This window comes from Zingiber officinale, chromosome 8A, assembly GCF_018446385.1.
Source record: "Zingiber officinale cultivar Zhangliang chromosome 8A, Zo_v1.1, whole genome shotgun sequence".
Classification (NCBI taxonomy): domain Eukaryota; kingdom Viridiplantae; phylum Streptophyta; class Magnoliopsida; order Zingiberales; family Zingiberaceae; genus Zingiber; species Zingiber officinale.
In genome coordinates this window covers 137,218,463-137,230,111 of record NC_056000.1, presented here as the reverse complement: position 1 = coordinate 137,230,111, position 11,649 = coordinate 137,218,463, and the positions used below count along the sequence as shown (strand labels likewise).

The following is an 11,649-nucleotide window of genomic DNA, read 5'->3' as shown; positions in this document are numbered from 1 at the left end:
CGAGGTCGCTCTTCACCGGAATCATCGCCGAAAGGGGCAAACAAAACAAGCAAAGCTAGAGGGTGAAGAAGTAGAAGCAAATTCATCAAAAGTCAAAGATTTCAAGAAGCTCAACTTCAAGATGCAATTCCAAGATGGATTTGGATTTGACACGAGGGTGGCTCCACCATACACTTCCACGAGCTTCGATTCTTGGAAATCAAGAATCGAAAATTTTCTTATGATGGAGATAGAGCAATGGTTTGCTCTTATGGAAGGCTTCAAGACTCCAACAAACTCAAAGGGCAAAGTTCTCAAGAGGAGAAAGTGGAGCCAAGAGCAAGTCCAAAGGTGCGAGGCCAATGACAAAGTGACCAAGCTTTTGGTCAATTTATTGCCAAGCACCATCCTTTGCAAAATTGGAGAATTTGAAGATGCAAAGGAATTATGGAGTAAATTGGCCAAGCTTCATGAAGAGATCCCCTCCACTATACAAGAACAAGAAGAATCTAGAGAGGGTGACTCTTTGGAGAAAGACCAAGAGGAGGACTTTGAGATTGAGAGATGCTCAACCTCCGAAGAAGAAGTCCAAGAAGAAGCTTCATCTTCAAGGGAGTGCAATGAAGAGAATAAGGAGGGAGCATACTCCTTGTTCCATGTACAAGATGATGAAGCCTCCACCTCTAGGATTGAGGGGGAGTGTAGATCAATGAACCCGGAGCAAGAAGAGGCCTCCACATCCGGGTCAAGTGAAGAAGAAGAAGATTGTGCCACCTCCAAAATTCAAGAAATATCAAATGGAGGAGCAAGTGTCATCCCTACACAAGAAGGTATAAATGTTTCAATTAAAAATAAAAATCATATAATATGTTTTGAGTGTAGGGAAAGTGGGCACTACAAGAGCAAGTGCCCCAACTTGGCCAAGAAGAAGGGTCAAGTGACACAAAAGGGCAAGGAGAAGCCCAAGGAGACCACCCCCAGGACAAAGAAGAGCAAGGAGCACATTGTGTGTTTCTTGTGTCAACAAAAAGGGCATTACCGAAGTCAATGCCCTAAGGGGAAGAAGATGGTCAAGGCTCAAGGAGGCACTAGTCAAGGGGGAGCCTCCAAGGTAAAGAAGAAGGTAACATTTATTGAGCCTACCCCTTTACGTTATGGTAAAAAGCATGATAAGTCTAATTTTTATCATTTTTATGCAATTTACCATAGGAATAAAAAGCATGAGGGCATTAAGGAAAAGCATGTGGCCCTACATGCCAAGACTACCCAACCTAAGGTTAGGAAGATAGATAAAAATCTAGGCAATCACACTAAGGACCATAGTTATAAGTCTAGAAGCAAAAATGCTCATGGGTGTAATGAAAAATCTAAATCTAAAGATTTAATGATAGAAAATCAAGTCTTGAGGTCAAGGCTTGATAAAATGGAAAAGACCCTAAAAAGGATGGAAAATATCCTAAAAGGGCAAAATGAGCATAGCCTAGGTCTAGGAGCACAAAGGTCATCTAATGGTCATAAAGGTTTAGGATACAAACTCAAGGCTAAGAAGGATGTGCCCTCTTACCATAGAGTTCTATATAGTTATGGAACCAACCCTAGGTCTAGTGGTCAAGTCAAGAATACTAGGGAAGTCATCCCTAAGAGTATTTTTGCAATAAATGTGACTAAGGCTTCTAAGAAGTCTAAGAAAGTCATAAACAAGGTCACAAGGGAGGCTATCCCTAGAGTTGACCTAGAAAAAGTGACCAAGGCTTTTAAGAAGCCCAACAAGGTCACTAGGAAGATATCTAGGGAAGTTATCCCTAGTGAGTACCTAGAGCATCCAAGGAGCACCAATAGGTGTTGGGTTCCTAGGAGCATCTTCTCTACCCCATAGATGGGTTAGAGAGTGTCAACTCCGATTAAAAGGGTAGTTAACCCAACTTAGAAAAAATTGACACTCAAGGAGTATTTTCAAGGTTTTTGTTAACCTTTGAAAATGAAATGGAATTATTATTTACTCCTTGAAAGAGTAAAATGTGCCTAATGGTGAAAAATTGATTTTATCTTAAAATGACATAAATTGGGAAAAACCTAGAGAAATACCAAGTTGGGATTTTGGTATTCTCTTAGAAATTTAAGGCAATCTGGACCTTGATTTATGTGATTACTCTTGAGGAAAAATGGAATATGCCAACATTTGAGGATATGCTTAATTTTTAAGTGGCATAAACAAATCAAGAGAAATAGAAATGTCAATTTAGGTTTTGGCATTTCTTTGAAGCATTTAGGGCAATCTAGGTTTAACGTTTTAAGTTAAAACAAGTGGTATATTTTGAGTTAGCTAAGTGGTTAAGGATACTTAGATAGTTAATTTAGGTATATTTTATTTATGCAAAATTTTGCCATGATTGTTTGCCCATTATATGTCATGACATCATATTTAGTTTTGTATTTTGCATTCATTCCTTTATTATGAAAAATACAAAAATACCATGTCATGTCATACATACATCATGCAGTTATAGGAATTTTTCTTTTGAAAGCTATTTTATTTTGATGTATGCCATAACATTATCATGCATTATGTTTATTTCCTTAAAATTAAGGACAAATGTTTTTACCAAGAAGTGGTATAAACAAAGGGCATTTATGTACAAGTTATACCAACAAGTGGTATTTATACACAAGTGGAATCAACAAGTAACATCCTTGGTGGATGTTCACCACTCAAAATGCCTAAATAGATATGCATGATCCCTAGATTAGGGCAAAAACAAAATTTACATCTCACAAAGACCTATAAGATGACTTGTATGTGTTTTAGTGCACATTAGATACAAGTGAGATGTTAGGATGATGAACAAAACTCAATATGTTGATTTAGTGCATTCTTTTGAGTATTAAGTTCATCAAAACACATAGTTATGTGTTTTCCCATCATTGGGAAAGCTAATGTACAAGTCATGTGCATTAAGCCCAAGGAACATGGTGGGATATTGGTTTTGAAAATGTTTTTAAAATAATTTTGGAAAACCTTGGTGAAGGCTATCTTTTGATAATAATCACCATTGAATAGTTAGACACAAACTTGAAGAAAACACTAAAGTTTTTGCAAGTTCTCAAGTTTGTGTCAATCTTTCAAAATATGATGTATTTTCATAGAAAACTATTTTTCCATGATAAATTATACCCTAAATAATGTCTACACAAATTTTTACGATTTTTGGAATTTTATAGAATTTTCTAGGGGTTTCTGAAATTGGCTGAAATTGAATTTCAGCAATTTCAGGCCTTCAATCGATCAGTGGATCGATTGGAGTGCCTCAATCGATCAACCGATCGATTAAGAAGGCATTTCTCGCGAGCAGAAGCTCGCTGGATCGATCAGCCGATCGATCCAAGAAGACTGAATCGATCAGTGGATCGATTCAAAAGGGTTCAATCGATTGGAATCCAACTCCAATCGATTGAAGATGCTGATTTTGGCTGGGAAAGCTTATTTTCAGCATTTTGAACCTATTTTAGTCTAGGTAACCATTCCTAACCCCTCAAAAGACATGCATATACATAAAAAGGGTGTTTTCATGTTGAAGACAAGGATGGATTGGTTGAGGAAGACTAAATTGAAGTTTAGGTTGAGGTTTGGTTTCATTATTGAATTTATGAACCTCAAAACTTCTAAATTTGGGTTTCCTAAAGGTTTAGGGATTCCAAGTCATTGTTGGTGCAATGACAGAAGTTATCACCATGTCTTTAGGGGGAGGGACTCTTTAAAGACATGAAAATTATTTTTCATGAACCTTGGAGGGTGGTTAACCTTCTTTAGAGAAAATGCTCATAAATGAGCACTTGAACTTGAAATGGGGAGTGGATATCCTCATTATTTCAAGTGGTATTTCAAGTGGTTGAAAAATGCTCAAGGTTGGGCATTTGTCTATATTGCGAGAGAATGTAGGGTAAATGAAGGGTATGAGACCTTCATTATGATGTTGATTACATTCTTGAGAAACTCTTCAGGGGGAGAGTTTCAAAAGGGATAAAGGTTCAACGAGTGCAGTTGTAACCAATGATGAGTATCTCTTCAGGGGGAGAGATAGTGTTTGTTTGATGTGTGCCAATAGGGTGAGAATGTGTGGTTTAAGTTAAGCCTTCACTACCTATGGGGGAGCTCATAGGGGGAGAATGAAGGGAACCAACATTCATACTTTGGCATGAAGAGAGTTAAGGCTATGGGATTAGCTTAACTCAGAGTGGTCCTAACTTAAAGGTATTGTCAAACATCAAAAATGGGGAGATTGTTGGTGCAATATCCCTTAGGTCAAGATTGACTGAGTTGACCAAGCTTGAGTCTTGGTCATAGTTTCGATGTTTGACAATACATGGACAATGCAGGTGCAGTTATTCATGTGGGGAGATTCTGATCAGGGACTGATCAGTGTGGATGAAGAAGAGTCAGGTAGGTTACCTGACTAGGAAGTCCTAACTGGAAGGTTAGGCAGATGGAAAGCCCTAGTGAGTGAAGCTAGGCAGATGGAAAGTCCTGGTGAGTGAAGCTAGGCAGATGGAAAGTCCTAGTGAGTGAAGCTAGGCAGATGGAAAACCCTAGTGGGTGAAGCTAGGTGAAAGTCCTGGTGAATGAAGCCAGGCAGATGGAAAACCCTAGTGAGTGAAGCTAGGTGAAAGTCCTGGTGAGTGAAGTCAGGCAAGGGAAAATCCAGATGGGTCAAGGTTGACCAGACATCTGGTGGAAGTCCAAGTAGGTCAAGGAAGTGAACGGATACTTGGCACGAAGAGAAAAGTCCAAGTGGGTCAAAGGGATTGACCGGACACTTGGTGGGGAGTCCTGGCAGGTCAAGGGAGTGACCAGATACTAGGCATGATGTACCAACAGGTCAAGGTTGACCGGATGTTGGGTTGAGAGGTTTAGGACTTGGTTTTGGGCAAAAACCAAGAGCTGGATCGATCAGTGGATCGATCCAGGCTTTTCCCAGCGAACAGAAAGCCTCTGGATCGATCAGTGGATTGATCCAGAGGTCTCAATCGATCAGTGGATCGATTGGGACGCTGCTGCTTCGCGCGATAAGCGCTGGATCGATCCGTGGATCGATCCAGGCGTTTTTCCAAGAGCATAGAGGCGCTCTGGATCGATCCGTGGATCGATCCAAAGCCTCCCCGATCGATTGGGAGCAATCGAATCGATCGGGATCCGACCGTTAGCGTCGATTTAAGCCGCAGGCGTTCATTTCCTTCGGCATTGCTTCCACGAAAAAGCTCAGATCTTCGCCAGCTCCTCCACAGCGCTCTCAAAGCTCAGATCGCCAGTTCTTGAAGGATCTTGGAGGTTCTCCAAGTCAAAAGGCGGATCAAAGACAAGAAGAGAAGCTAGGGTTAGGGTTTTCTGTACTCATTGTAAGCTTTGCGCTTGTATTTTGTTTCCCTTTCCTTCTTCGTGTATTGAGAGTCTTGTAGGGCTTCTCCGCCTTCGGTAGTTACCGAAAAGGAGGGTTTTATTAGTGGAGGGTGCGTGAGTAGGTGTGGATCCTTGGACTAGTCACCTCTTGTGAGGTTGATACCAAGTAAAACAACCTTGTTAGCGTTGTGTGGTTTGTTTCTTGTATTTCCGCTGCACATCTTTGAAGAAACCAACAACGACGAGTACCTAGTACGCGACGAGCTATTCACCCCCCTCCCTCTAGCTACTTTTCGGTCCCAACAAAATAAAGCAAGCTAAGCTTGAACACTATTTCAAAAGCTTGGTTCATTTTAAGCTCGGCTCGGCTCGGCTCGGTTCGGTTATCTTATCAAACAAGCTTGAACACCCCAAAGCTCGGCTCGGCTTGGCTCGGCTCAGCTCGGCTTGTTTACAACCCTACTTAGACCATGTCACTGTTGCTTCATTGATGTACTCTTTCACAATTTATCGTCTTTCGAATGCACCGAGTCAATTGATTCCCTTACGGTGCCATCTTTTATGCTCACTACGTCTTTCACTAGATTTATTATTTGACCAAGGTATTAGATCTACGAGGCCTAACTCTAACTTATTTGATCATGTCAAAGCACACCACGTGTACTTGCAATATCCAGCGTGTTTGTTCAAGAAGGCACTGATCAATTCACTCAAGGCTTTAAAGTATGACAAAAGATTTAAAGTAAGTCACTATGTGATGTATGTCAAGCATGCAGATGATGGAAAGTTTGACAAGGAAGCTCAAGCCCAGATTGGTCAGTAGAATGAGACATTTGGTAGACAAAGTCTACATGGTCAATAAGATCAAACATTTGGTAGACAAAGTTCAGATGGGTTAGTGAGATAAAAAATTTAGCAAGAGAAGTTTACATGGAGTAGCAAGATCAAACAGTTGGCAAACAAAGTCCAAATGGATTAACAGGACCAAACATTTGTTAGGTAAAAAATTCTAGTAGGTCGAACAGATCAAATACCAAGCAATAATTAAAAAAAAAAATCAGAGCAAGATTTTTTGGATAAAGTTGAGAGTCGTAAAAAAGTGACTTGTAACTTTGGGACGAGAGTAACTCTTGTACAACTAGGCACTGACTTGATCTCGAAATCATCAAGAGTTTCAATTAAAGTCAATTGAAGTTCCCCTTGAGTCTACTAGTCTGTAAATGAGTTGCTCCACAAGATTTTTCTTGATTCAGAAAACATAGTGGATCGCTCACAACATGTTTATAAGTTTTATACTTTTTTGGCCTAATTCACTTGTAATAAGAGTATTTCATATTCCAAGTTACCACAATATAATTCAGAGCGACCGAATAAGATGGCATGGCAGCGATAAGCTGATTGAATTATACATCTTATTTATGTCGGAAGACACAGTCAGCGTGGAAAGTGCCTCTTATCAGGATGAAGAAGTATAAGCGGAAGTCATTCCAAACGACTGAAAAGGATTTCTAGGCGATCAAAATACTTTCGAGCGACTGAAAGTATGATATGGGTGATCGGAGAGTGAGAATGAGCTAATAATGGTCATGCAATTAATATTTCATCTAGAGACCAAATAGACACTCCGATCCACTGGGCATCTAAAAAACACTATACAAAGTGTGTTGAAGGAGACATCATCACAACAACAATAACCATTTAATATGCTCCAAACCTTTGCTAAATCGCTCTACTTTCAATTAGAAGATCACAACTAAATTATCCCACGTAAAGTGCACCACACCATTTATTTAACATTATTATTATAACAACTTTTTTAACTTCTTTTCAATGAGTTATCAAGTGGTAAGTATAGATATATGTGTTAACTGGAGTTCTTGATTCGAGTCTCTTAGTAACCAATAAATTCCCTCCCCAAATAAATTTCCCTTTAGGGGTTAAGGTACTGTCTCAGCAGTGAGACTTCTTATCAACACAGTGGTACTGTATCTCCAAAAATTTTCTTAGGAGATTTTTTGATATGAGGCGTTTTGACTGTGGAGCCGATTATTATAAAAAATTTACTTAGATAATTTTTGTCCTCAGGGCTATGATATCGTGATAGGACATCCAAGTTGTCACATATGCACTTGGGGTTCGATCTCCAGCTATGATATATTTGTAAGAATTTTTTATCCAAATAGGGATCGCAATCAAAGAATATTGGGCTCTTGAGTTGTTCGTCATGTGGGTTTTTCGATTTATCCTGGTGGCCGATGAAAAATTTTCGTGGACCAAGTTGGTCATCCCAGAGATAGTTAATGAGGCTGGCTGTGATTATTATTTTTTTTTATTATTATAAATTAGATTAATTAAAAATATGAAATTTATTTATTAAAATAAATAAATAAATAAAAATGTGAAAAAGGCAAATTGAGTGGTGGGTATGATCGATCAAATTTTGCAGGATCAATTGATTAATAGTGGTTGTTAGATGCCGGCGCCATGCAACTTGATCGACGACGCCCATCGCTTCCCTCTTCTCTCGCGCCTCCTCCGCACTTCCCGCCTGACGCCCTTGCAGTTCCGGCAGTCCCACGCCTGCATGCTCAAGACCGGCCTCCACCTCCCCCCCTCCCCGTCAGCAAGCTCCTCGCCGCCGCATCCTCCCTCGCCGAACCCGCCTACGCCCTCTCCATCTTCCACTGCATCGCCTCCCCCTGCCTTTTTCACCACACTGCAGTCCTTCGGAGCCTCTCATCCTCCCCCGGCGCCCGCTCCGTGGCCGACGCCTTCTCCCTCTTCCGCTCCCTCCACGCCTCCCCCGGCCTGGCGCTGAACCAGTTCGCTTTCATTCCCGCCCTCAAAGTTCTCGCCCAAGGCCTCCGCCTCCAGCTCTGGAGGCAGCTCCACGCCCTGGCGCTCAAACTCGGCTTTCTCCTCTATGTCAACGTCAGGAACACCTTGATCCATCTCTACTGCCGCTGCGACCGTGTTTCAGACGACGGACTCCATCTGTTCGACGAAATGCCCCTCCGAGATGACAGAGTTATTTCATTGGGTAAGGTTATTTGATTCATTCTACATCTCACCGTGGAGCCACAGAGGGACGCTCCAGAGGAGCAAAATCATCTTCTCTGCTTCATTAATTGCTCACAATATTTTTTATTGAATCAATTTTTACCACTCAAATAATTTGAAATATTAAATTTTCATTCGCCAAATAATTAAATAGTTATTCGTGTCCATATTATTAAGACTAATTAGTTAGCAAAAACCAATTTCTAACAATTTAATGACTTCATTTTCTAAATGAAACTCAATTTCCTCGTAATTAAACTAATCAAAACTAATCAAAGTCTATACATAGAACGCTAAACTTCATCGGCTTCTCTATATATAAAGGAAGCTAAACATCTCTACCTTCACCATACAATCAATCTCTCTTCTTAATTAATTCACGTAATTCTCATATTTAATGGTGAGCGAGCATTTTGATCTACAAGTTAATTCTAATTAATTAAACTGTATACCAATGTGTGAATGCATGCATGCATGGATGTCTGAAACAGGATCAGCTCTCGCCTCTAACGTTAATGGCGATTCTCTTCCTTCTTCCTCCCATCGCTTTGCCTGCTACCTTCGACGTGAACAACTACGGTGCCATTGGAGACGGCAAAACAGACGACTCTCAGGCTTTTTTACGAGCATGGGCGGCGGTCTGCAAAGATGCATCAGCGACGCCCTCTGTTCTAAACATTGGATTCAAAACTTTCTTGATCAATGCTGTTCTTAACTTCATGGGCCCATGCAAGCCATCCTCCATCACCGTCCAGGTATATATATATATATATATATATATATATATATATATATAATTTATTCGAAATATTATTTATGAATATTAATTAACTGTATATATATTCAAAGTTATTTACTTAGTTTATAATGAGTTATTAAAAATAATTTTAAATTAAATTTTAATTGGTATAAATAAACTCCATTAACCCTCGGTATATATGTGTATGACTGGTCTAATTTATAGATTTTGGGATTAATTTTCAACGAGTGTAAAATACATCGCTAGGTATCTAATCTTCCCCGTATAAAGGATTGCTGTATTAGTAATATTTTGATTAATATATCTCTATGAACAGATAACTGGAGTTTTAGTAGCCCCGGGTGATCTGAGGACATGGAGAGGAAACAACGAAAATTGGCTTATTTTTTCCAGCGTCAACGGGTTGACTTTGGCAGGAACAGGAATCATAGATGGTAAAGGTCAAGCTTGGTGGGACAAGTGCCGAAGTGTAAATAAAATGGTAGTTAATCAATTAATTATTAATTTATTATATTTCACATGAGCTTAATTTTAATTAAAATACATATATGATATTGTAATTTCTTGTTTGTTTAATTTTCAGGGTTGCATTCTTGGCCCCGCCGTAAGAATTTAATTTCACATGACTTTTATACTAATTTGTCTTAATTAATAAATAAGGCAAATTAAATTAATTTAATTTAATTGGTTGGCGCATGCATGCAGCAAGTCTTGATGAACGGATGTAATAATTTGGTGGTGAAGGGTTTGAAGCTGGTGAACAGCCAACGATCGCATTTGGCCATCACCAACTGCAACGATGTTCTGTTGTCTCAACTCACCATCACTTCGCCGGGGGATAGCCCCAACACCGACGGCATCGACGTCTCCAACTCACGTCGAATCCGGATCGAATGGTCAACCATCGCCACAGGCGATGACTGCATCGCCATCAACCGGGGCACCTACCAAATCAACATCACTGGGATCGCATGCGGCCCTGGTCATGGCATAAGGTTCATAAATCCTAAATTCTAAATTCTAAAGTTCCAGAATTACAAGTTCCGTCGGGGATTATCGACGGAATATCGATTTCCATCGATAATTACTAGTTTCGTCGGAAATTTACTGATTGAATTTTATTCAGTCGGCAACTTTCGTTATTGTCGTTTTGCTCTTTACCGACGGGAAAAGTGTTCGGTCGTTAAATTTTATCGACGGAATACATTATTTCGTCGGTAATCACTTACTGAATTTCATTTCCGCCGATAAATTTTATTGTCGATCAAATTACTCCCGATATCATAAATTCCATCGGTAAATCTAAATACCGACGGAATATCGACAAAAAATTCAACCGTTATTCATTACTATTTTTGTAGTGTCGAAATCCTAAGTTAAACCGCCAATCTTAAAACCACAAATTTTATAGCATAGGGAGCTTGGGAAAAGATAAAAGCTCGTCCGAGGAAGTGACGGATGTGATCATGAGGCAGTGCAATTTTACGAGAACCACGAACGGTGCACGGATCAAGACATGGCAAGGCGGAGTGGGTTTTGCGAGTAGAATCATATTCGAAGACATCAACTTCATTTCTACTCGAAATCCTATCATCATCGATCAAACTTACTATGACATGCCTTACGGATACTACAAGAACGTGGTATATATATATAATTTTGTTATGTTAGCTAAGTGTTTTTTTTATTATTTTTTATAAAGTTTCAGGGTTTAGTATTTAGGTTATATAAAATAAAAAAATATATAATTGAACATATGATATTTAATTCTTCAAAAACATTGTCATTGCTGCAGCTAGGTGCAGTGAAAGTGACAGGAGTGACGTACCAGCGGATGCATGGCACATCGCCAGACCCGGTGGCAGTGACATTGACCTGTAGCCCTTTGGCTCCTTGCTCCGGCATTGTTATGAAGGAGGTGATGATCAGGAGAGACGACGGTGGCGCCACCTCCTCCTCTTGTAGCAACGCCTTCGGATCCATCGGCAAAGAATGCGAGCCTAAAGTCAATTGCCTGACAACCACCTCCTAATTGATCATCGATATGTAAATAAAGTGATATATAATTGTGCAGTGATGAGATTGAAGAACTACTGTATATTCCTTCTTAATGCAACTCGATCCAAAGAGATTGAATCTTCACAGTTTAGTTTCCTGATGAGGGTGAAATTCAAAAATCATATTATTGTCAAGAGAAAATTGACAAACTAAAAGTAAAGTTTTAGTGATTGAGGGTGTACAATGCATGTGAAAGAGTTGATCAAATTAGTGAAAAAATGTGTTTCCAAAACAATCAATTTGTAAATTTAAGTCATTACCTATTTGTACTGTGTCAAAGCCATGATAGGATGAAAAGCTTATGTGAAAATATCATAATCAATTGTAACATGATGAATTACTTCAGAATCTAGATGACATCCTGAGATTGAGGAATTCCACGTAGATATTTTGAGATGGC

At 39.6% G+C, this 11,649-nt stretch overlaps 2 protein-coding genes across 2 annotated transcripts; both read left to right on the top strand.

The window, feature by feature from the left end:
• Positions 1-7,855: 7,855 nt before the first annotated feature.
• Positions 7,856-8,425, top strand: LOC122011325 (pentatricopeptide repeat-containing protein At1g26900, mitochondrial-like). The gene has a single exon (XM_042567711.1). The coding sequence runs from the start codon at positions 7,856-7,858 to the stop codon at positions 8,423-8,425; it is 570 nt and encodes a 189-aa protein (XP_042423645.1).
• Positions 8,426-8,946: 521 nt separating this feature from the next.
• Positions 8,947-11,223, top strand: LOC122011324 (probable polygalacturonase At3g15720). The gene is made up of 6 exons (XM_042567710.1): positions 8,947-9,186; positions 9,508-9,660; positions 9,775-9,795; positions 9,897-10,186; positions 10,603-10,834; positions 10,987-11,223. Exons 1-6 carry the CDS (start codon positions 8,947-8,949, stop codon positions 11,221-11,223), a joined length of 1,173 nt encoding a protein of 390 aa, XP_042423644.1.
• The last annotated feature ends 426 nt before the right edge of the window (positions 11,224-11,649 follow it).